This window comes from Aquila chrysaetos, chromosome 4 (genome assembly GCF_900496995.4).
Source record: "Aquila chrysaetos chrysaetos chromosome 4, bAquChr1.4, whole genome shotgun sequence".
Lineage (NCBI taxonomy): Eukaryota > Metazoa > Chordata > Aves > Accipitriformes > Accipitridae > Aquila > Aquila chrysaetos.
In genome coordinates this window covers 30,351,923-30,373,516 of record NC_044007.1, presented here as the reverse complement: position 1 = coordinate 30,373,516, position 21,594 = coordinate 30,351,923, and the positions used below count along the sequence as shown (strand labels likewise).

At 36.9% G+C, this 21,594-nt stretch overlaps 1 protein-coding gene across 10 annotated transcripts in view; it reads left to right on the top strand.

Annotated features, from left to right (window-relative positions):
- The window catches only part of RALYL (RALY RNA binding protein like), a 411,995-nt gene that overhangs the window by 277,891 nt on the left and 112,510 nt on the right, over positions 1-21,594 (top strand). The window contains exon 1 of one of the 10 annotated variants that reach the window (XM_030011209.1): positions 8,024-8,155. The exons of the other annotated variants lie outside the window; for them this stretch is intronic. Coding sequence (XP_029867069.1) covers positions 8,119-8,155 — 37 coding nt within the window. The 5' untranslated portion in view covers positions 8,024-8,118. Of the gene's footprint in view, positions 1-8,023; positions 8,156-21,594 lie in introns of those variants that run through there. 10 annotated transcript variants of the gene reach the window in all.

Genomic DNA, 21,594 nt, shown 5'->3' with positions numbered 1-21,594 from the left:
GGTTATTCAAGAATGGATTCTGTTCTGAAGGTTTGTCCCATTAAATTTAGCATGCTGAAGTGTCTCATCAGTGTGATAATTAAAAGAAATGTGAAAAGGAAAACAGGGCAGCATTGAATTGCATGTCACTAATCAAATTGAAATGGATATCATCTGTTTGCAGAATATGACACAGTGGGTGTAATTCCCATTAAAAACGACTCTCTATATTGAAGTGGAATGATTTTGTTACTTAAGCAGAATCAAGATAGATTGATAGAAAAAGCTGTCTTAAACCTTTCATGAAAACTTACCAATATTCACCACTTTGTTTCTCTAGAAATGATATCTATGAACATTTTTATTAAATCCACAGTTGAGCACTTGCTAGTCTATAAAAGCCTAAATACCTTTTTAATTCAGCAGAGCTGCTTTTGCTCCACACCTGGTATTTGTCCACCCTTTTATATTTGTAGTATCCTGTAAGATCTGCCAGCTCCGAGGTGATGGAAACTGGTGCCTGCTATAGACATCATTACTTATTTCAGATTTAACAACAAGGAAGAAAAAATTTCTATTACTTAATGACTTTCTGACAGTTTTCTTCTAAGATTAAAATTTTACCTACTGGATTAAAACTATTACATTTTGAAATGCTAATTCTAGACACATTAGAATTGTTTCAATGACCTAAGCTAACAAAATTCTTACACACAGATAAAAAATGTTACAGTAAATCTGATAGCCATTTTTCTACAATTTTGTATTAAATGAGTATGTTTCCAAGTACAGGATTGTGTTTGTGCTGTATTTAGGAAAATCTGTGAACTGTAACTTTAGTATGTTTTGCAAAACTTTAAAGATCATGATCACTGAAAGGATTACTGTAAAATGAAATACAGGGAAGCTTTTCTAGTAATATGGCTCATAAACTGAACTACTAAGAAATAGTTTAATGATCAGAAAAATGCATACCACCTTTTTATACATAATTTGCATTTTGAATTATATTAATGTAAATCCTGAAGAAATTAATTTTTTTAGTGGAATCTTGGTTTATATTTGGAAAACAATTTGGGACACAAACCTTCTAACTCCTTTTAATGGAAGGGAAGTGTGGTTTAGTCCCATAATCTGAGAAGTTTGAAACAGAACATCTCCTAAGACTGTCTCAGTTGTTAAGCAGGTGTGTAGAAATAGTGTGAAATTAACTAAGAAGTATTGTTGCTGGATGGTGACAACTTCATCAAGATGAAATAAAAAAAGTTGAAAAGTCCCAGCCAAACTAGCAACCAAAGCATGTAGCAGAACAAATGAAAACCTGTCAGGGTTAGATAAAACCTGGCTAAAATCAAATTAAAGATGAGATTAAAAGAAGCCAGGACTTAGGAAAAAAAAAAAAAAAAAAAAAAAACAAAACAAAACCAAAACCAAACAACAAAACAAAACAAAACAAAACAAAGCAAAACATTAAAATTGCTCAAAACCAAAAGAAAACTAGCCAAGAACAAACTTGTCGAGAACAGAGATGGAATAGGAAAGATAATGATCTAAGATAGGAAGAACAAACTTGGATATTACAGAGTGTGGAAAGCAAATGAAAGGAGTCAAAACAGCATTCATCTGAGATTGATTTACCATTTTTCCACTTGCCAAAGCAGAAGGGAAGATGTTTTTTTTTTCCACTGTAGAATCTATCATATAGAATATCTAACTCTGAGGCTGAAGTTTAATTGTTTTTTCAGACATTTCAGAGGAGTATCTTATTATACCTGGTTTAAAATAATAGCTAAATGTTCCTCACGTGGAGGAACAGAAAGCTTTATGTTATCACTACCAGTCTAAAGGGACCTGTACTTACTGTATACAGTACTTTTTTTTGAAAAAAAGGCAGAGCTTTCAGGCATTCATAACTACATGGTTTGGCAGAATTGGCCAAGTTTCGCTCAAGGGTTATATAAGACTGTGTGAATAATGAGGAGTTAAAGCTGGGAAAGTATCAAACCTCTCTAGAGCCTCTGTCAGTCTTTGGGACTAGGGAGAAAGCTGTAGAGCAGTTCTTTGTGTAAAACCATCATTCTGAGGTGCAAAGTGGAAGGTTCAGCCTTCCAGCATATTCATGTATTGTAGCTCTTCTGCATCTTGTGGAAGTTTCCCAAATGTAACTGAGGACACAGTGCAATTCTGAAGGGTAAATGTGTATCTATAGGTACCTGAGTTAGCAGACAAGTGTCTGTAGCTGGAAAGATTCAGAGCAGGTTTCAAACACAGGTGATCTCATTCATTCCCAGTTGAAGAAGCCGCTCCAGTGTCAAGAGCAGAGGTTGGTCTTCCAGGATGCCCTAAAAGTAGGTACAGGACAAACCCTTCACACTGGGTGTCAGGTCTCCCCATATCATGCTAGCCTCCTCCTATCTGAAATGCTCCGTTAATATTAGGTAGGCTGAAGGACTAACATAGACTGAATCTTGGCTAGTGCTGAATCTTACGATTGCTATTTTATCTGGGCATATGGGATCACAAGTAAGGCTTGGAAGAAACTACAAGATGTTATCTTATCCATCTCCTAGGCAGGCTCCTCTGAGATGCCTAACGCATTCTAAAATCCTTTAACACTTCTTAGGCAATGTATAGCTACTCTTATCAATAATAAAGTTAGTTTCCAAACAACTAATTTAAATCTTTGTTGCTACAGTGTATGTCCATGACTGTTCTAACCTCCAGAGACACAGAAAATGGCTTATTCACTAACTCTTTCCTTTTTTTTTTTTTTTAGTGTGTGTGTAAATATTTCATGTATTTAAGAACTGTTATGAAGTACCTCTACTTAGTTGGTTTGGTTTGTTTTTGTTTTTTTTTTTTCCCTAATCTTTTGTCATTCTTTGAAATTCCTATCTTTAGTAATAGATAAAGATTTTACTTTCAGAAATGCAGATATGGATTCCAACCTTACATTTATAGGAAGTGATACTGTAAACTTTGGAAATTGTTAGTCACAGAAAAATATCCAAATGTGTTTCTAATGCTCTTGTTGGAAGAATGAGAACGTGCTGTGAACAGGGCAAGGACAAGAGAAAGAGCCAGTATGGGCTCCTACTTGAGAAAGAAGGTGGCAGGCTTTGTTTCATACCTCTGTGATCATATTGCTATATTGTAATAGTGACATCTGAGAAAAAGAGCTCAGTCTAATGAGGGAACCTTGACAGTGAATTCCTTAAAGATTAAAGATAAATGCTAGTATAACAATGAGACAAATTATATTCTAGTGAAGAAGCTTCATTGAAAAGAGAAAATTGCCTATGGTGAAAGTAGGACCAGTACCTTGGGGGCTTTCTCCTGCTATCCAAAAAAGAATCTTTTGTGGTGAAGTGTCATTACTGTCTGATAGTGCTGAAGAAAAGTAAAACAGGTCAGCAGAAATGTAGAAGGTAATAGAGACAAGAAACAGCCAGATAGTTTTCTAAATATCAAACAGCTCCAGAAAAAAAGTCATCTTTTCTGATGTTTTGTTCTAAATTAGTTGATGATGGGAATGCTGTGAATGTAACAAATTTCATTCTAAAGCAGGTTTTGAGGAATACCTGAGCTTTTTAGGGCATCTTGCAAACTGTATAATCTGGATATGAACACTTGGGCAGACTAAAAACTGGCTGAAGTAAAGGAAGACTGTGAAAACACTTTGACAGGCTTTTTTACTTTAGTAAAAAGAAGTACTGCTGATTTGAAAGTATTATGGTACCTTATTTCAGCTGCGGATGGTGTACTAATAGTGGCCTCTTTGAGGATATTTAAAAATTCTCATTCATACATCTTATCATTTTCTCTTTCCATATAATTCCTACTGCAATCAATCACAGGCCTGCAACAGGCAGGATTTTTTTCCTGTTCCTTATCTGGATTTCAGTGGATCTCTGGGGGGGTTCTCCTCCATGTGTATCCGTCAACTCTTGCAGGGTCAGGCCTGGGAGTTCAGGTTGGTGCCACTTTGAAACAATGACCCTAAGTATAAAAAAGCCAAAGAATAATGACAGTTATCAGAGAGGGGTTAGAATATAAACTCTTTGGGCTGGGTTCAGTTGCCTAAATATCTGCCTAGATCCATTTAAGATGACCTTGGCTTCAGTAGAGTGCTCCAAAAGGTTGTAGGTTTCCCACAGGTCCTGTGCCATACTTTCTGGCACTGTGTGGATGTCTTGGATGCCGTAAATCATCAAAGTATTTCTAGACATGAATGTTTAGGCAGCTGAATTGACCCCTTTAGTCTACAGGTAACCTTTTAAGAAAATGTTCCTTCTTTGGCACTCTCATCGATCTTTATTTCTGGTCTGCTTCAGGAATGCCAGCCAGCTTTGTTGTCTCTTGAAAAGCATTTATGGAACTCCTTGAGTCTAACTTACAGTTGTAAGCACAAGAAGTAAAAATTTTGCTCTGTCTTCTTCTGCTTGCCACAGCTTGTTCCATATTGTACCAGTATTTGTCAGGGGTATGGTTTGGCCAACCTTTTAAGCTCTGTTCTCATTACATCATAAAGAGAGTATGTTACCATAAACCTGCCTTAATAGCTAAATGGCATTTCTTGGTAAAGTTAATTTTATTTATCTAATATTACACCATGTTAAAAAGCATTATTGCCAGATAATTGTCTGAATTTTTACCAGCAAAATGTGTACACGTCAAGTGCATATTTTTAATAGATCAATAATAGTATCAAGGAGTGTTTATTACTTGGAAGAGGTTAAACATTGATGCCTACACATACCACTTATTTAAAGAAAAAAATTAATTCATATTCATAGATGTAATATTTTCTTAGTTGACATCATAAAAATAACCATAGTGGAAGCTATAAAAGGATATTATCTAAGAAGACTTTTTGGGTGTATTGAATTAAACACTGAGAGACAGAACATACTTCAAGCCTCCTCCACCTTCCTTTTCTAAGATCTGCTCATTAAAAATAAAATTGAGGATACAGCCCAGGAAAAGTGTTTATTGATGAGTAATATGTGACGTTCAAGTCAGCAGTTATATTGGTAAAATATCTGTATTTTTTCTTTTCCTCTGCTTAGGAAACAGGTTGAGAAATTTACTGCAGTATTCAGAGAAAAACTCCTTATTGGGACCTGTAGGGTGGGGAGGAGAGAAAGGTGACAGGTGATATGGGATGTGCAGATGTGTACTTTATTAGTTATTTTACCACCAGCAACAATGAACTGATAAAATTCATTCCAACAAACTGTTTTAAGAATATTTTAAACTTTTGTAATCTTTTAAGATGATGTATCCTTGTAGAAAAGTAATAAGCTTAATGTGACTAGGTGATTTTTGTTGCTCAGAGGTTCCATTCATTTCTTCCCACCTCACTAAGCTTGCTGCATTTAACCAGCCATATGCAAGATTCTGACTTTTTTTAAAGCTGTAATAGTGTGAAAGTGAATTTTAAACTCTCCTAACAGAGAACAGTAACACAGAGAAACAGGAGGCTGCTGTGCCCACTCAAAGCTAGCCAGCACATTCAAGTACTTTTCTTGCAATATTTTTTTATGAACAGACCTAGAATGATTCACGAAACAGAGTGTATTTACATTATTTTTAGCAAATGCATTTCACTGTACTGAAGAAGTAGTCAGAGTTGCAATTAACATAAAGAAAAACCAATAAAGACTGTGTTTTCAGGGATCATTGATTTGAAATAAATTAATTCCTATCCCATGAAATTTCCATTTAGTTTATATTTTTATATTAGACCATTACCAAGATATTTGCATACAAATACATGGTTGTAATAGAATAATGCACAAAAGAACAATGCAAAAATATACATCTTGTTGCATGTGCTATGTATAATATAATATGGAGAGCTAGTAACATATGTCTAGGTTAAACACATGACAAAAATTAACAAAAAATTAGCCATTAATGATAAGGAAAAGGAATTAGTTCTATAGTTAAGATCTAATATGGGCTGAGGAAAAAGATTGAGGACATCTTTCCAAATCAATGAAAGAAGGAAAATTTGAACTGAATAATATGGATGAGAGCCTTCAGATAGAAGTAGGAAAAGAGCAAAAAAAGGAAACAAAGATTGCTACACAAAACAGCAAATCTAAAGGGAGACCACAGATCTCTGTAGTCTGAGTCAGATCACAGACCTGATTCGGCTGGAAATTAACTCAGAAGAAAAAATAAATGAGGAAAACTGTGGAATTATCCTCAGCGCATATAAACGGCTGCAAAAATACTGACTTCAATGGATATAAACTGCACAATGCTGTTTGAGTATAAGGCATGCAGGGTCTTTCTATATGGTACAGACATTTTGTCTGCCTCTATGTTTAGCAATGACTTAGCCATTTTTTTTCCTTCCTGTCACTGTTGATGTGCTTTGCAATTTCCCACCTTTCTGCTGACCTCCACAATAGAGATGGTGTTATTTCAGCTGTGGCATTTTGAGACCACTGTAGTTGAAATACTAAATAAATCTAAAAAATGCATCCATTGCTTTCACTTTCTTCAGGCTACACTTTATCTTCAGCTATGCTGGTACAAATCCAAAGCAAATTAAAAGATATGTGGTCAGGTTTTGACAGAGGGAGGAAAAGTAGATGAATAGAGCCAATATAAAGGAAAGATTTCACTTCAGTAGCTAGAGGTGTGCCAATGTGAGGATATGTGAATACCGAACAACTGAAACAAAAATTAAATTATGCATAAAGCTAAAAATGGTTATACTGGAGTTATAAAAAAAAAAATCTGAGAGGGAAAAAAAGATGGAAAAAGTATAATTTTAGGGTAGGCATTTTGAGAGACTTGGGGGTTTTTTTCATTAAGAAAATAACTGTAGGTCAATGTTTTTAGATGGATGCTGTAAATTGTTCCTGTCTTTGAAAAGGAGTTTTTTACTTTCTGAAACATGAATGATCCGTAGGCACCAGGTGTTAACTTTTTGTATGTAAGCCAAAGATATTAGCTTTAGATTTCTTTGAGTAGTTTAGAGAGCTGCTGTCAATCTATGCATTTTAAACAAGACGACTATTATTAGTAGGTTTCAAGACATTTCAGTCACTATACGCATTATTTTTACATTACTACACCCTCTATCTCTAATCCTTTGACACATCTGTATTTGTGGTATCTGGGATCAAGATCTCAAAACATGAATTTTTTAAACCATTAGGAAATACTTTCACACAATTTTACTGAAGGCAGATTTATTGCTGAATGAACTGGAATTTCCACCTATTTCCAGCTCCATAGCTTCTACGGGCATCTTCTTTCTTGAATGTCGTCATAATTCTCATCTCGCCAACATGGTAAGAATTTCTTCCCCTTTTCCCTGCTCCCTTTAGGAGGATGTCTGGATTCTCTGAAATGGCAACATACATGTATGTGGAAGATCATATAATGCTGCCACTTTTTTCCCATGACCTTGTGATTCAACAGACTAGTGGGCAATGAATTAATTATAAAAATGAGCAATCAGCAAAATGTTGCTTAAATAACTTTCTCCAAATAGATCATTGAAAGATAATGCAGAAGTAAACATAGGCATGAAAAAAAAAAAAAAATTGCATTTTATATGTTATTTCCTGAATAAACTATTAATCAGCTCAGACCTGCAGTCAGGATTTCATTGATCAACATATGTTGATTTTTTTTAATAGCAATTTTGCTTGAAATTTAAACCAAAATATTTTAATGTCCTCATTTACATAATTCTAAGACCTCTCAATGAAAAGTTATTTTTTATTAGTTTATGAGGTCATATATGCAATTTTAGTTATATGAGGGCTTTTTTGAGGAATCTTGATGTCAGACTATTGAATAGCACATTACCCCACTTTGTCTGATTACATGATTCTATATTCTTTCTGGATTTTATTAGCTGGTATCAAACACACTTGAAAAAATATGAAAATAAATATGTTTTTTCTCTGAGCTTTTTAACAGAGAAAATAGTTAGAGCCAGTAGCATCTCCCCTGGATTTTAGGAGAATGGTATTACCCTGCCTTTCTCTGAGAGATTGCTGGTTACCCTCTGTCAGTGAGCAACTGTCTCACTGCAAAGCAGAAGCACGATCTCATCTCTTTTGTCTGTGTTCAAGGCAATTACTTCTTAGAAAGTGGAATTTCTTCAGAATGACTATGTACAAGAGCAAACGCAGAAACCAAAGATGTAAGTAAATTGTAAAGTTTTTTTAATGTTCTTACAGAAGAGGGAAAATAAATCTCCAGTTTCATTGAAAACCATGCTTTACTTTACCCCGCTCTGGTTAAATAATACCAGGAAAGCAGGAAGAGTATTCCCTGCCAATTATCCCAGTGTATCTGTATGTTAAGTGCATGAAAGAGCTTTAAAATAAAAAATTAGCTTACTTGTTACTATGGAAACCCTCAGTAAGTGATTGCTTTATAATATCAACAAAGAAATAGAGATCAAATATAAGTTTAGTTCCGAACAGCATCCTTTATTCAGGGCTTAATGACTGACTAGCTGTAGCCTTTGACTTGACAGGGTTGACACGCTTTCACTGGGTAGACTTTTTTATGTGGTTCGCTTTAGGGAACCAGTAATACCAGAACATTAAAAGCAGTTATTTTATTTTCTTTCACCGCAACTTTCAGAAGAATTAACTAGTTTGCTTAAACCACAGAAACAGAAACTGGGGAGAGGGAAGGATGCATGTGTGTCTTGTATATTTAAGACACTCCAGCTCTGAAAATTCACTGGCTTCTAAATGCATGAGTTTCCAGTCAAGCACCTGTTTGACTTTTTAAACTGCTATGGCATCAGCCAGAGGAACTTCAGTATCAATATTGTCTCCTCCAGAACATTACAGAAGGGTGATTGAGGCAAATAAAAATGAAGTGCTGTGGGTCAGGTCATGAAGTACGTGTTACTGTAAGGAAATCTAGCAAGAGGCCAGGTTATAAATGGAGAGCATGTCTGAGACTGAGAAAAAAGACATTCCTCTAAGAAAAATGCCATATAGGGACTGCGTGCTTTTAGAGAGAGAGCAGGAGGGAAGGAATATCAATTCAAAAGAAGATAAGTTTGGACTTTATTTGGACAGGAGCATAGTTACTGTTCAGAGTTGAAGGGATATATACAGCTATATCACTGACCCCGGTTTCTCATCCTTAGAGCTTAATCTGTGCAGGTCTCCTTCAGTTTTTCTTGCTAAAAACAAATGGATGTGCTGCATGTAGAAAGTTTGCAGGACAAATCTCTGCTAAAATCTCTGCAACAGAAATCAATCATCTGCTTCACATTCAATAAAATAAATTCTCATAATTTTCGTTCCCGTAGCAGCAGTGAAAGAAAATTATTTATATGCAGGCAGATTACAATCTAGTTCATTTTAACATTCTAATTACTCTCACTGTTATTATGTAAACTGGGAGCTCTTTCTATAGCCAGCTGCATTCTTGCATTCTCTCCTGTTCAAGCCTGTTTATGGTGTACAATAAGAAAATTTGTGACTGGGTAGCTGAGTTGTTAGGTTTTTTGTTGTATGGACATAGTCATTCATAAAAACTGCACAAGAGACTTTTAAGAATGCTTTTATGAAGAGAATCTGCCTTCTTCCCCTTTCCCCTCTACCCCTGCTGACCCCCAGGAAAATCTTTGATTTGCCAAGAGAAAGAAAAAAAAAAAAAAAAAAAAAAAGAAACATAATTAGAATCAAATTTGTAATTATGAGGGTGGTTGTTACAATTTTTTTTTTAAATTATCTCTAATTTTAAGATGCCAATCAGTAAAATATCATAATAAAACTGTCTCCGCTATATTAAATACCAATACTGTATACATGGATGCTTCATTAATACCACTTAGTTAATTAGCAAGTGCAAAAGACTTAATGGACAAACAAAACAATTTGAGTAATTTTGATACTGCTCCTATTCATATCCCTCAATGGGTTTTTGAAAGCTAGACTTCATCCAAGCAATTGTTTCTCTGAAATACAAGGGATAATGCTAGCAGCTATGTTAAACAGTAGACAAGTACTACATTTTCTGTCCATTACATTTAACATATGTTCTATTTCAAACTTGAAGGCATTTTTGGTGGCCCTTAATAAACAATAATAAAAGATATTTAGTATATAATTTCCAATATATGTAGGGTAAACCTTGGGTTTTATATCTCCTCACTACGTCTCAATAAAACACTTGAACATGTGGCATAAAAGAAAAGTGAGCTTTGTGGCTTTTTCTTACTCATTGAAGTTCTGCTTCTGGATTTGGTACACTCTGAACAGTATTATAAGCATTGCTTTCCTAACCCATTTTTTTCTTTAAATGTTTGAAAAAGGGTGTAAAGGCATTTTGTACTTAATTTAAAAGCATGTCAGATCAGAGAGGAGGATAGAAAAAATAGAGACATGATGACCTTTTTCTAACATAAAATATAAGGAATCCCCATTTCCAATTTTTGACCCAGGTACAAACGTGTTGCTAGAGGAGTAGGTGCAAAACAATGGGTCTACTTACCTGTCTGTATGAGAAAAAGGTTCCCTATATATTTTTTCAGCTGCAGCATCGCATATAAGTCTTCTAAGTTCAAAACTGATCTTAATGTTTCGCTTTCATTGTACCTTTGGTTTTGATTCTAGTCAAAGTGGCACTCATATTAAGTAGTTAACATATTTTATTTATTCCATACATGATTGTAACTAATGAGAATTAAAACTAAATATCACAGTAAATTGTGAAACTTCATCACTAAATAAACAAAATTCAGATGAAGGCTATTTCTGTATGAGTGTTTGTGTGTACCTACCTACACATATACACACAGTCTCCATGCGTACATTTGTCTGCACACCCAGATTTATAGCATGCTTTATCCTTCATTGAGGACATTATCTAGCTGATAGGCTGGATTCTCATTTCATTGCATGGACCTAATGACTGACTGAGGGGAAACCATCATAACAAATGCAATCATACAAACACTGAAGAACTTGTTAACACGTGTGGTAAAGCTTTTCTGAAATAAAAGGTTTGAATATTGGACTGACCTGCTTTGGGGCTGCAGCTGCTGAGGAGGATGGTCAGGGTAAGCCTTGCGGTAGGCTGCAGTGCACATGTGGGTCTTCTCCATGGAGAGGCAGTCATTCACATCTTCTGGAGATGCCATGCCTCCAAGCCTCCTCTCACAAAGAGAGTAGCAGGCATCCATTTTTCACTGGGGTCTTTCTTGTAGACTTCACTGTTACAGGAATCAAAGCAGGCTACTACCCTTGAAGACAATAACACTGGAAAAAAATTGACTTACCTATAAGCCAACTTTAAGAAATTCATATTATTACACACACATTTGTGGTTAGTGCAGCTTCACAACTTAAATCAGGACCACCTTGTGGAGGGCTGTGTATGAAAAGAATGAAAAGGTGATCCTTAATGACGTTTCAGTCTAAAACTGTAAGTTTGACTCAGAAGAAATGCAAGAGGAGAAAGAGACAGTAATGGCCAGTGTGGCAGGCAGCCATGTTTTGAGGAAGCGGTGCAGCAGCACCTGGGAGGAGATGACAGAGCAATGCCTGGAGTGCAGAGGCTGGTGTGGGACTTTCTGCTACACACCTGAACTGGGGGTTGGAAAGTTAAATTAAAAATTAAGGGGAATAATAGGACTTATCTTCTGCTTTCTTCAGCTTCATGTTTTCAGTTCTTCATGGGACCGTTTATGCATGTCTGCAATGACGATCAGAGTACAATGGCAGTTGAGGCAAAGAGCAGTTACTTTTGAATATTAGGAACCATTGATAAAGTCAACAGTTATCATAAGCACAACTACAGATCCTGTCCCTTTCCAAGGGGTTAATTCCAAGGCATTGGTCCCAAACTTGTTCATGACAAGATGAAGAATGTTGTCAACATCTAATGGCCTTGAAATTGTGCTCCAAATGCATTAATGAATTCTGCCGTGGCTTGGCTACCAGCTCCATGTAAAATATCTGTTTCCATTGCATATTACAGTTTGCTTAGATGTAGTAGTTATTGCTCTTTTTTATGCTGACATGCTGTGAACAGTAATTTTTTTTTTTTAAACTATCATCCAGATCTTGTAAAAATTCTGCTTATTTTAAAACCAACAGATGATTAGTTATACTTCAGGTTTTTTTTTTAAAGACTAATGAGAAGGGAGACATCATGCTTCCTTTCATTCTGGTGATTCCTCTCTCCTCATAGGAGATATGTCACAACTTTACCTGTAGTTGTCAAATGGATTATGATTCTTTGCTCTCAGTCCCCAATTTCGTTTGTCCAGTCCTAGGTTTCCCTGCATGCAGAGTGCTGTAGAAAGCAACATGTGCATTTATTAAAGGGTTAAATAAGCGACAGTAAAATGAAAGTAAAAAAATTATTTTCAAAAGTTATGCAGGTAGCTGCTGCAATGTAGAATGCATGTGGCTGTTGCAGAAGTTCATAATATTTTTGGCTTAAACTAGTGCTGTATTTAGAGATGTGTCGTCCACAGGTGTTGCCTGATGTGTGTTTGTCAAGTATCCTTGTCTTGCTGGAGAAAGAATTTTGTGTATACTGATAACATCTGATGAGAAATTCTGTGAAATTCCAGTTTGAAGGAGTATTTTGATTTTGTCCTATCAGCATTCTTTGATCTATTGCATTGCCTGCTATATTTTCTTTTATTGATAAGGTCCCACTTGCCATCTTTTGATCATGGATTTGGTGTTCACATTTTCTTTGTCCACCTTTACAGATAGCGTAATCCCTTTCAGCCTTAAAAAATAGAGTTGACATCTGTTGAGTCTTGTTATATTACAGTTCGATCAGCCCATGATTACTTCCATCTTCTTTTGCCTCTTAGGGCAATAAAGAGCCCCCAGTACTGAAGCTGCTGTTGCTCAAAGAAAATAGCAGTCTTTAATACAGTGTGTGCTAGGAGTTAAAGTGACTGGAAAACCAAATCTCATTGGGGAAAACAAATGTAGTTACTGACCTAGATACATATAAGAAAACTCTGCCTATTTCCTTAAAACATCAGAGACCCAGACAACAAGGGAATAGCTCTTCAGCATGTTATAGAGACAGCTTTCTTCATGTAAAGCTGTCCTAGAATAGCCCCAGGATATTCCTGTTGCTGCATACCTTTTGAGGAAGTAGAGTTCAGCGCAATTAAGTGTATGAGTAATAAAGCTGAGCAAGACGACACTCATGACCTGCAGGAGTACAAATGTCATTGAATATTCACATTACATGGATAACATCTTTATACAAAAAAAATGTAATTGCTACTCAACAAATCAGGGACTTCAGGGATAGAAGAGCTCTTCTCATAGCTTTGAAGGGAATTCATTGTTACCTGAGGAGGCTGGCTTGCTTGAAATTATTCACTTCCCAATGTTGCTAAACAGTAAAACTTAAGACATATGTCCCTCAATGAAGCATGCAGGGTAAATAAGATAGAATTTCTTCTTTGACACTTTTTCAAGTGTCTATGCAGGCTTCTAAAGCAAACATTTTTTTTTTCTGATTCTAGACTGCACAAGGGAATCAAAAGTGTTGAAAGATAACTGTTTCAAAAAGCATCTTTTGAGAGATTAATAGTCTGACCAAACCCTACATGCACAACTTACATGATGTTCCCCACTGCTCAGTGGGATTCTGCCTCCAGAAGAAAAGTAGAATTTTTGTCACTGTAGAGTAAATGCTGGGAGGAAATTCTGAAACTGAGGAGGAAAGCTTGGGGAATCAAGAACTTATAATCTATCTTGAAAAGGGAAGAGAAAGGAATAAACAGTGCAAGTACAGATTCAGAAGTGACTTCTAAAAAAAATTGTCTGAGAGCAGACGTCAGAATACCTGAAATGCAAGTGGAGAACATAAGAAAGATATCCAGCCAGTCATTTCATTTTTATGGAGGAGAACTTTAGGGCAGAAAAAAACCTTAATAATAGCTTTGGCTTCATTTAAAAGGTTATGGTTTTAATGTTGGGAGGTGTTTCTTTATTTTGCATAAGTTAGTAGAATAGTGGACAATATACAGCAATTCAACAAAAAGAATAATTGGAAAGCTAGGGATATCTCATAAAAACACATCAGCTATTGTTAAGGATCATAAAAAGGGAATTATTAAAAAAGATGAACATATGCAAATAATGTAATTTGGATTATGTGATTTGAAGTGTATTAGGGGAATTAGCAGATGAATGTACCACACATTGAAAGTTTGTATTTGAAAGGTCATTTAAAACTAAAAAGGTATCAGAAATATAAATGTAATACTGGTTTTCATGCACACATATAATTCCAGCTCTCAGCCCTGCTGAGGCTGGCAGCAAATTCTGCTATGTTCATCAATAACAATTTATCACTAGTGAAGCAGCACTTACTGTATGGTGGTTAGCCTTCTACAAGGATTCAAAACTTACAAGTTCTGAGACTGCACTCCAGTAATGACCTGAGATCTGGAAAACCAGTCATAGTTTTAAAAAGTGAAGTCTGTTCAAATAACAATCAACAGGTTGAAGGTAATAATAATCTAAAGCAATCTATATAGAAAGACAATTCTGGCTCTTAAATTGAGCAAACAGAAGTCCAGTGGTTAGAGCTTGAAGTTAGATGACTGCAGGCTAAGTTAAGATACACATTTTCTGATTGTAATCAGTCATAGAGATAATTTACTAAAAGTACTTGCAATTTCTCCTCTCCATCACTTAGATTTTGAATCCATATTGTTCATCTATTTTAAAAAGTCTCTTTTAAACATGTGCTATGGACCTGATTACAAAGTATCTATTCAAACCTTACAGTATATTGCAAGCTGAAAAGAGTATTATTGTCATAAAACCTCTAAAACCTATAAAATTCTGGAACTCTTGAAGGTATTCCAGCCTTCCTCTATAAAATCTCTGTACGCTGCTGTAGCAGTGCCATCTACCTGTCTACTCAGAAAAAGGAGAAAAATCCTCAAGGGGTTCAGAACACAGAGTATCTGTCCTCCTAAGGGAGAATCTGCTGTTGCTTATTTTCATATAAAGTACGAACTTTAAAAAAAAAAAAAGAAAACTTGCATGACTGCATATGTAAGTAGTACAAGTCCTGATTTTAAGCACACCTTTTTTTGCTTTCATAGCTGATGATTTTTTTCTGTTGCCTTTCATGTACTATCTCTGTAGGAACACAGCAGGAAAGAACACCTCCATCCTACCTCCAGTATAGGTCTTAACTTCAGACAAAGCCTGTGTCTCTGCCTCTTTCCATACTCAGAACTATTGACAGGCTGAAATCCCAGCCTTTTTAATATGTGCAATCTTTTCTCGATAAATCACTGAGACTTTTTATTATAAAATTAAACATAAAAAATGAAAAAAGCAGAGGACTTCTAATAAATATTTCAGTGACTTACCTCCAGGTTTAACCAGTGATAAGACCAAGCACAGTATGTGCACACTGACACCTTCACAAGGAAAAAAATCATAAAATTTTAAAAAAATGCCTTTCAAGTCTCTCAAATTAATATCTAAAATTTGATAAACCATTAAAGGGATATTTACTGGTTGTGAAGCATCAGCCAAGACCTAAATGCTACCTAAAGTCTAGCATTTTTTTAGCAGTTTTATCTTTGAGATCCTTCAACAGTAAAATCCAGAAACATTTCCGGATGTTACTTTGGAAACATTCCCCCTCCTCCCTCTGTACACAGCCCAGAAGGGACAGAGATCTCAGGTACATTAGAGTGGCATTACAATGAAGACTGTGAGAACATATGACCAATATTTACACTCCAGCTCCTATCCTATCCTGAGCATTCAGCATCACATTTTTAGTTTTGAAGTGCTCAAATTTTTGGCCTTAAATTTCAGGTTTCCTCTGTTCCTAATTTCTGTAACTAATTTCTTCTCTTTTTTTTTTTTAGTTATTAGTGTGTAAAACATTCTGAAAAATAGGTTGCATTGTTGGTTTATGTTGTGAATTATGGTTATAGATTTTTCTACCCCCGCTTAAAACTAAGGTGGCATCTCTTCCTCATTGTCCTTTGCAGAAACATGCAGTGATTTCTACAAACTACTCTTCATTTTTTCTTGCACTTCCCACAAAATAAAGTCTGGCTAGGGCTGCTTTTCACCATAAATAAATAAATAAATAGATAATGAATATATATACTGTATTATAAGTCTTCTTTTGGCCCTGGTGAGTTAGAAATTGCCTTAGAAAATCATCCAACTGTAATTCTTTAAATAGAACACCCATTGTTCTCCAAATTGCTGGTATCTGTCTTATTAATACTTTCCAAAGGCAATTCTATTGCTGATTTTGGTTCACCTTCAGGTCTGTCATAAAGCTGGGTCTAGGTGTGATCTTCTAGCCTGGTTTTACTGCTTGCTTTCAGATATTATTTCCTTAGGACTCAGTGAAGGTTTTGCACAGCTATTTGCAACACTTTGGTTTTGCTATATTTTAGTGTGTTACTGCAGGGCAGCATGTGCTATCAGCACAGAACTGAAACCTAATACCAGAGAGTCTCAACACTCAGCAATCTCATTTATTATTCTGAAAATGGTCTTTCCATTTTATGAGCTATCTCTTTTGAAGGGAAGATTTTTTTTTTTAAACTTACTGCCCATCATTTTAAAAAAAAAAATCAGGGAGAGAGTGGTAGGATAAGGGACGTACCTTCCAGTTTGCCCTGAGTGGCTGAACTAAAAGCCAGAGAAAATCTCAGTGATTAGTACTGGCCACTTGTAAAATGGGATGCCTGTCCTGAGAAATGGAAACATACCTTCTGATGCACTAAGTATTGATTTGACTGGCTTTCCCATGGGGTATCATTTTATGTCTTCCATTTAACATATTTGATCAGAAATAAGTCTTATAAAGATGGACACCTGCCAGTATGGATATAGATCTAGCACTTTTTTCCTTACTCCAATATTCCCTAAAATTAAAACAGTTTTTAAGCATTAAGATATGTTTGTCTACAAATCCCTTTCATAAGAGCAGAAAAGTCAAACACAAAAAGTAAGTCTACAGAGGGTGGAAGCAAGGACAGGTAGCCCGGGAGGAATACAGAGAAATTCTCCAAACAGCCAGGGATCAGGTTAGGAAAGCCAAAGCCCTGATAGAATTAAATCCAGCCAGGGACATCAAGGGCAACAAGAAAAGCTTCTATATGTATGTCAGGGATAAAAGGAAGACTAGGGAAAATGTGGGCCCTCTCCAGAAGAAAATGGGAGACCTCATTACCTGGGACATGGAGAAGGCTGAGATCCTCAATGACTTTTTTGCCTCAGTCTTCACTGGCAAGTGCTCCAGCCACACCACCCAAATTGCAGAAGGCAAAGGCAGGGACTGGGAGCATGAAGAACTGCACACCGTGGGAGAAGATCAGGTTCAAGACCATCTAAGGAACCTGAAGGTGTACAAGTCCATGGGACCTGATGAGATGCATCTGTGGGTCCAGAGGGAACTGGTGGATGAAGTAGCTAAGCCACTAGCCATCATTTTTGAGAAGTAGTGGCAGTCCAGGGAAGTTCCAACTGACTGCAAAAAGGGAAACGTAAGCCTCATTTTTAAAAAGGCAAAAAAGGAAGACTAAGGGAGCTACAGGCCAGTCAGTCTTACCTCTGTGCCCAGCAAGATCATGGAGCAGATCCTCCTGGAAACTATGGTAAGGCACATAGAAAATAAGGAGGTGACTGGCAACAGCCAACACGTCTTCACTAAGGGCAAAAAATGCCTGAAAAATTTGGTGGCCTTCTACAAAGGGGTTACAGTGTTGGTGGATAAGGAAAGAGCTACTGACATCATCTACCTGGACTTGTGTAAAGCATTTGACACTGTCCTGCATGACATCCTTGTCTCTAAATTGGAGAGACATGGATTTGACAGATGGACCACTCAATGGATAAGGAATTGGCTGGATGGTCACACTGAAAGAGTTGCGGTCAACAGCTCGATGTCCAAGTGGAGACCAGTGACATGTGGCGTTCTTCAGGGGTCACTATTGGGACCGGCACTGTTTAACATCTTTGTCAGCAACATGGACAGTGGAATCAAGTGCATCCTCAGCAAGCTTGCTGTCCTAGTTTCAGCTGGGATAGAGTTAACTGTCTTCCTAGTAGTTGGCACGGTGCTATGTTTTGAGTTCAGTATGTGAAGAATGTTGATAACACTGATGTTTTCAGTTGTTGCTAAGTAGTGTTTAGACTAAAGTCAAGGATTTTTCAGCTTCTCATGCCCAGCCAGCCAGAAAGCTGGAGGGGCACAAGAAGTTGGCACAGGACACAGCCAGGGCACCTGACCCAAACTGGCCAACAGGGTATTCCATACCATGTGACGTCCTATCTAGTATAGGAACTGGGAAGTGGGGGCAGGGAATCGCCACTCAGGGACTAGCTGAATGTCAGTCAGCGGGTGGTGAGCAATTGCACTGCACATAATTTGTACATTCCAATCCTTTTATTATTACTGTTGCCATTTTATTAGTGTTATCATTATCATTATTAGTTTCTTCTTTTCTGTTCTATTAAACTGTTCTTATCTCAACCCATGAGTTTCACTTCTTTTTTCTCCCCCATCCCACTGGGTGGGGGGAGTGAGTGAGCGGCTGTGTGGTGCTTAGTTGCTGGCTGGGGTTAAACCACGACACTTGCCAACAATACCAAGCTGTCTGGTGCAGTCAACACACTGGAGAGAAGGGATGCCATCCAGGGGCACCTTGACAGGCTTGAGACATGGGCCTGTGTGAACCTCATGAAGTTCAACAAGGCCGAGCGCAAGGTCCCGCACCCAGGTCAGGGCAATCCCAAGCACAAATACAGGCTGGGCAATGAGTGGATTGAGAGCAGCCCTGTGAAGAAGGACTTTGGGGTGTTGGTTGACAAGAAGCTCAACATGACCCAGCAATGTGCTCTTGCAGCCCAGAAAGCCAACCGTATCCTGGGCTGCATCAAAAGAAGCTTGACCAGCAGGTCAAGGGAGGTGATGCTGCCCCTCTGCTCCGCTCTTGTGAGACCCCACCTGGAGTACTGCGTTCAGCTGTGGGGCCGCCAACATAAGAAGGACACGGACCTGTTGGAGCAAGTCCAGAGGAGGGCCACAAATATGGTCAGAGGGCTGGAGCACCTCTCCTATGAAGACAGGCTGAGAGAGTTGGGGTTGTTCAGCCTGGAGAAGAGAAGGCTCTGGGGTGACTTTAAAGCAGCCTTCTAGTACTTAAAGGGGGTCTATAAGAAAGCCAGAGAGGGACTTTTTACAAGGGCATGTAGTGATAGGACAAGGGGTAATGGCTTTAAACAGGAAGGGGGTAGATTTAGATTAGATGTAAGGAAGAAGTTTGTTACTGTGAGGGTGGCGAGGCACTGGAACAGGTTGCCCAGAGAGGTTGTGGCTGGCCCATCCCTGGAAGTGTTCAAGGCCAGGTTGGATGGGGCTTTGAGCAACCTGGTCTAGTGGAAGGTGTCCCTGCCCATGGCGGGGGGGTTTGGAACTAGATGATCTTTAAGGTCCCTTCCAACCCAAACCATTCTATGATTCTATGATTCTATAATGAAAATCTGTCAAGCTTTTTGCCATTGTCCTTACATCTTTCATACTCTGTGATCAGCTTTCTAGGAAGAACATGCTACAGTGTCACAGTCCCCAGTAACGTATATTTTGATATGTAAGTAACCTGTGATGTACCACACATACTGCGTTGCACTTCACAGTGATCAGCTGGTGCAGATACCACAAGCAGGAAAGAAAACTTTTTTTAAAGTAGGTTCATTAGTGAGTAGCTAGAGGCATGCAATGAGTAGATAATGTACAGCCACCAGTCCCTTCTGTATACAGTTGAGAGTAGTCATGCAAATGCAATAATTTGTAATTTTTTTATAAAATCTGGGATGAAAAGTTTTCTGAGCATGTTTGCAGAAATTATTGTATATGTTACAGATATTTTGAGTGAATTTTTAGTAAATCTTGATTGTCACAGACAACCTGTTGTAAACACTCATGTTCAAAATGAACCTGCTTGGGTTCTTTTTGATCTCTGTCAAAAAGAAAGTATTTTCCTGCTATTTACAGACATTTTGCTTATACTTGACCAAAAAGTGCCCGAACAATAAATTATTTCTAGTCTAAAGAGGTATGAATATTAGTATATGTGCTTTTATGAAGTATCTCCTGTATGTGAAAATAAACCCTTCAGTGATTAACTGAAAAATCTTTTTTCAAAATTAACGTTGTGATAGCAATGCTAGCAAGATTTTGAAAGTAAACACAAAATCTTTTATATTCCCTTCTTATAATAAGTTGGGTTTATGCTTTTACCAGGGTCTTTTTAAAAAATGAGGAAGGAGACTATCTCACAAAATGCAGGTTCTATTGGATGGACCTACCCATGAATGCTGCATGAATTTCCACACTGCAAAAGTTTGTGTGGTCATCATGAAATCTGCTTGCTTTCTTCCTTTTCCTAAAAATATATTAGCATGCATATTTACATCTTTTTTTTTACCTTTGCCTGAATATATATGCACATTTTTACTTTAGCTCAGAATGCTTATTAGAATTCAGTTTTCAAAATATTTTATTAGTCAAAAATGTTATTAATAATGTTTACATTTGAATTTAAAACCTACTTCCACAGAATGTACTGTACATATTCAAACAAAAGAGATCTGCTATAGAATTATCTGTAATTTTCTATATGGTCAGCTACTGTCCACAGATCCTGTTAGCTTGAATAGGTAACTTGAAGCATCTAAACTATCTACAAAAAATTTCACTTTCAAAATAAGTTGTAAGTATATAAACAGAAATGCAGATAAATGGGGGAAAAAAAAAAAAAAAACACAAGAAAAATCATGCATATAACTGGTTTACAATTTTTGCAGAGGTTTACATTTCCCTTATGTAACATTCTTCCTGCCAGGAATTTATAACCCAGGAAGATGATGAACAAGTGCTGTTTGTTGAGAATTTAAAATTAAAGGGAAGTAGCTGATGTATATCATTTGCCATTATAACTTATTTCTGACTCATTTAACGCAGTTAAAAAACAAAGATATTCTGTGCATAGTTAGGTTACATGTAAATGATATACACTATCCATGGCCATCTGCAGAATTTAGGACATGCATCAGAGAGAAGGGAAAAAAGTCCAGTGATAATTTGCCAGCTAATCTCTGATGAAAGTCAATTCCAGCAAGCAGGTTTTTAACAGCATTTTGTGTCTTTGATTGTCTTCTCCAGGTGTTCTTTTTGTTTTATCGATTACTGAAGTTTTGGTCATGCAATACTGAAATCAATGGCAAAATTCATATTGACTGAAATAGTGTTGAATCAAGGCTTTATTTCTTAGAAAAGAGTAACAATTATGTTGTCCTACACACTGCGTTCACAGAAAACAGCCATGTAACATGCCCCAGGAGCCCTTCCTTTGGGATTTAACTCAAATTTGAAAGGTGTGTCTTACAAGTGAATGCCCATTTATTCTGTTTCTTCAGCAGCTTGGTTGGAGCATCTGTTGAAACCACAAAAAAAGTGTCCAGTTTACTACCATTTGCTGTAGCGGTTTGCTGAGAAAAATTAATAGAAACAGCTACTGTTGTTACACACAAGCTACCACACAGCCATTAAACATTAAAGTTTTGGACT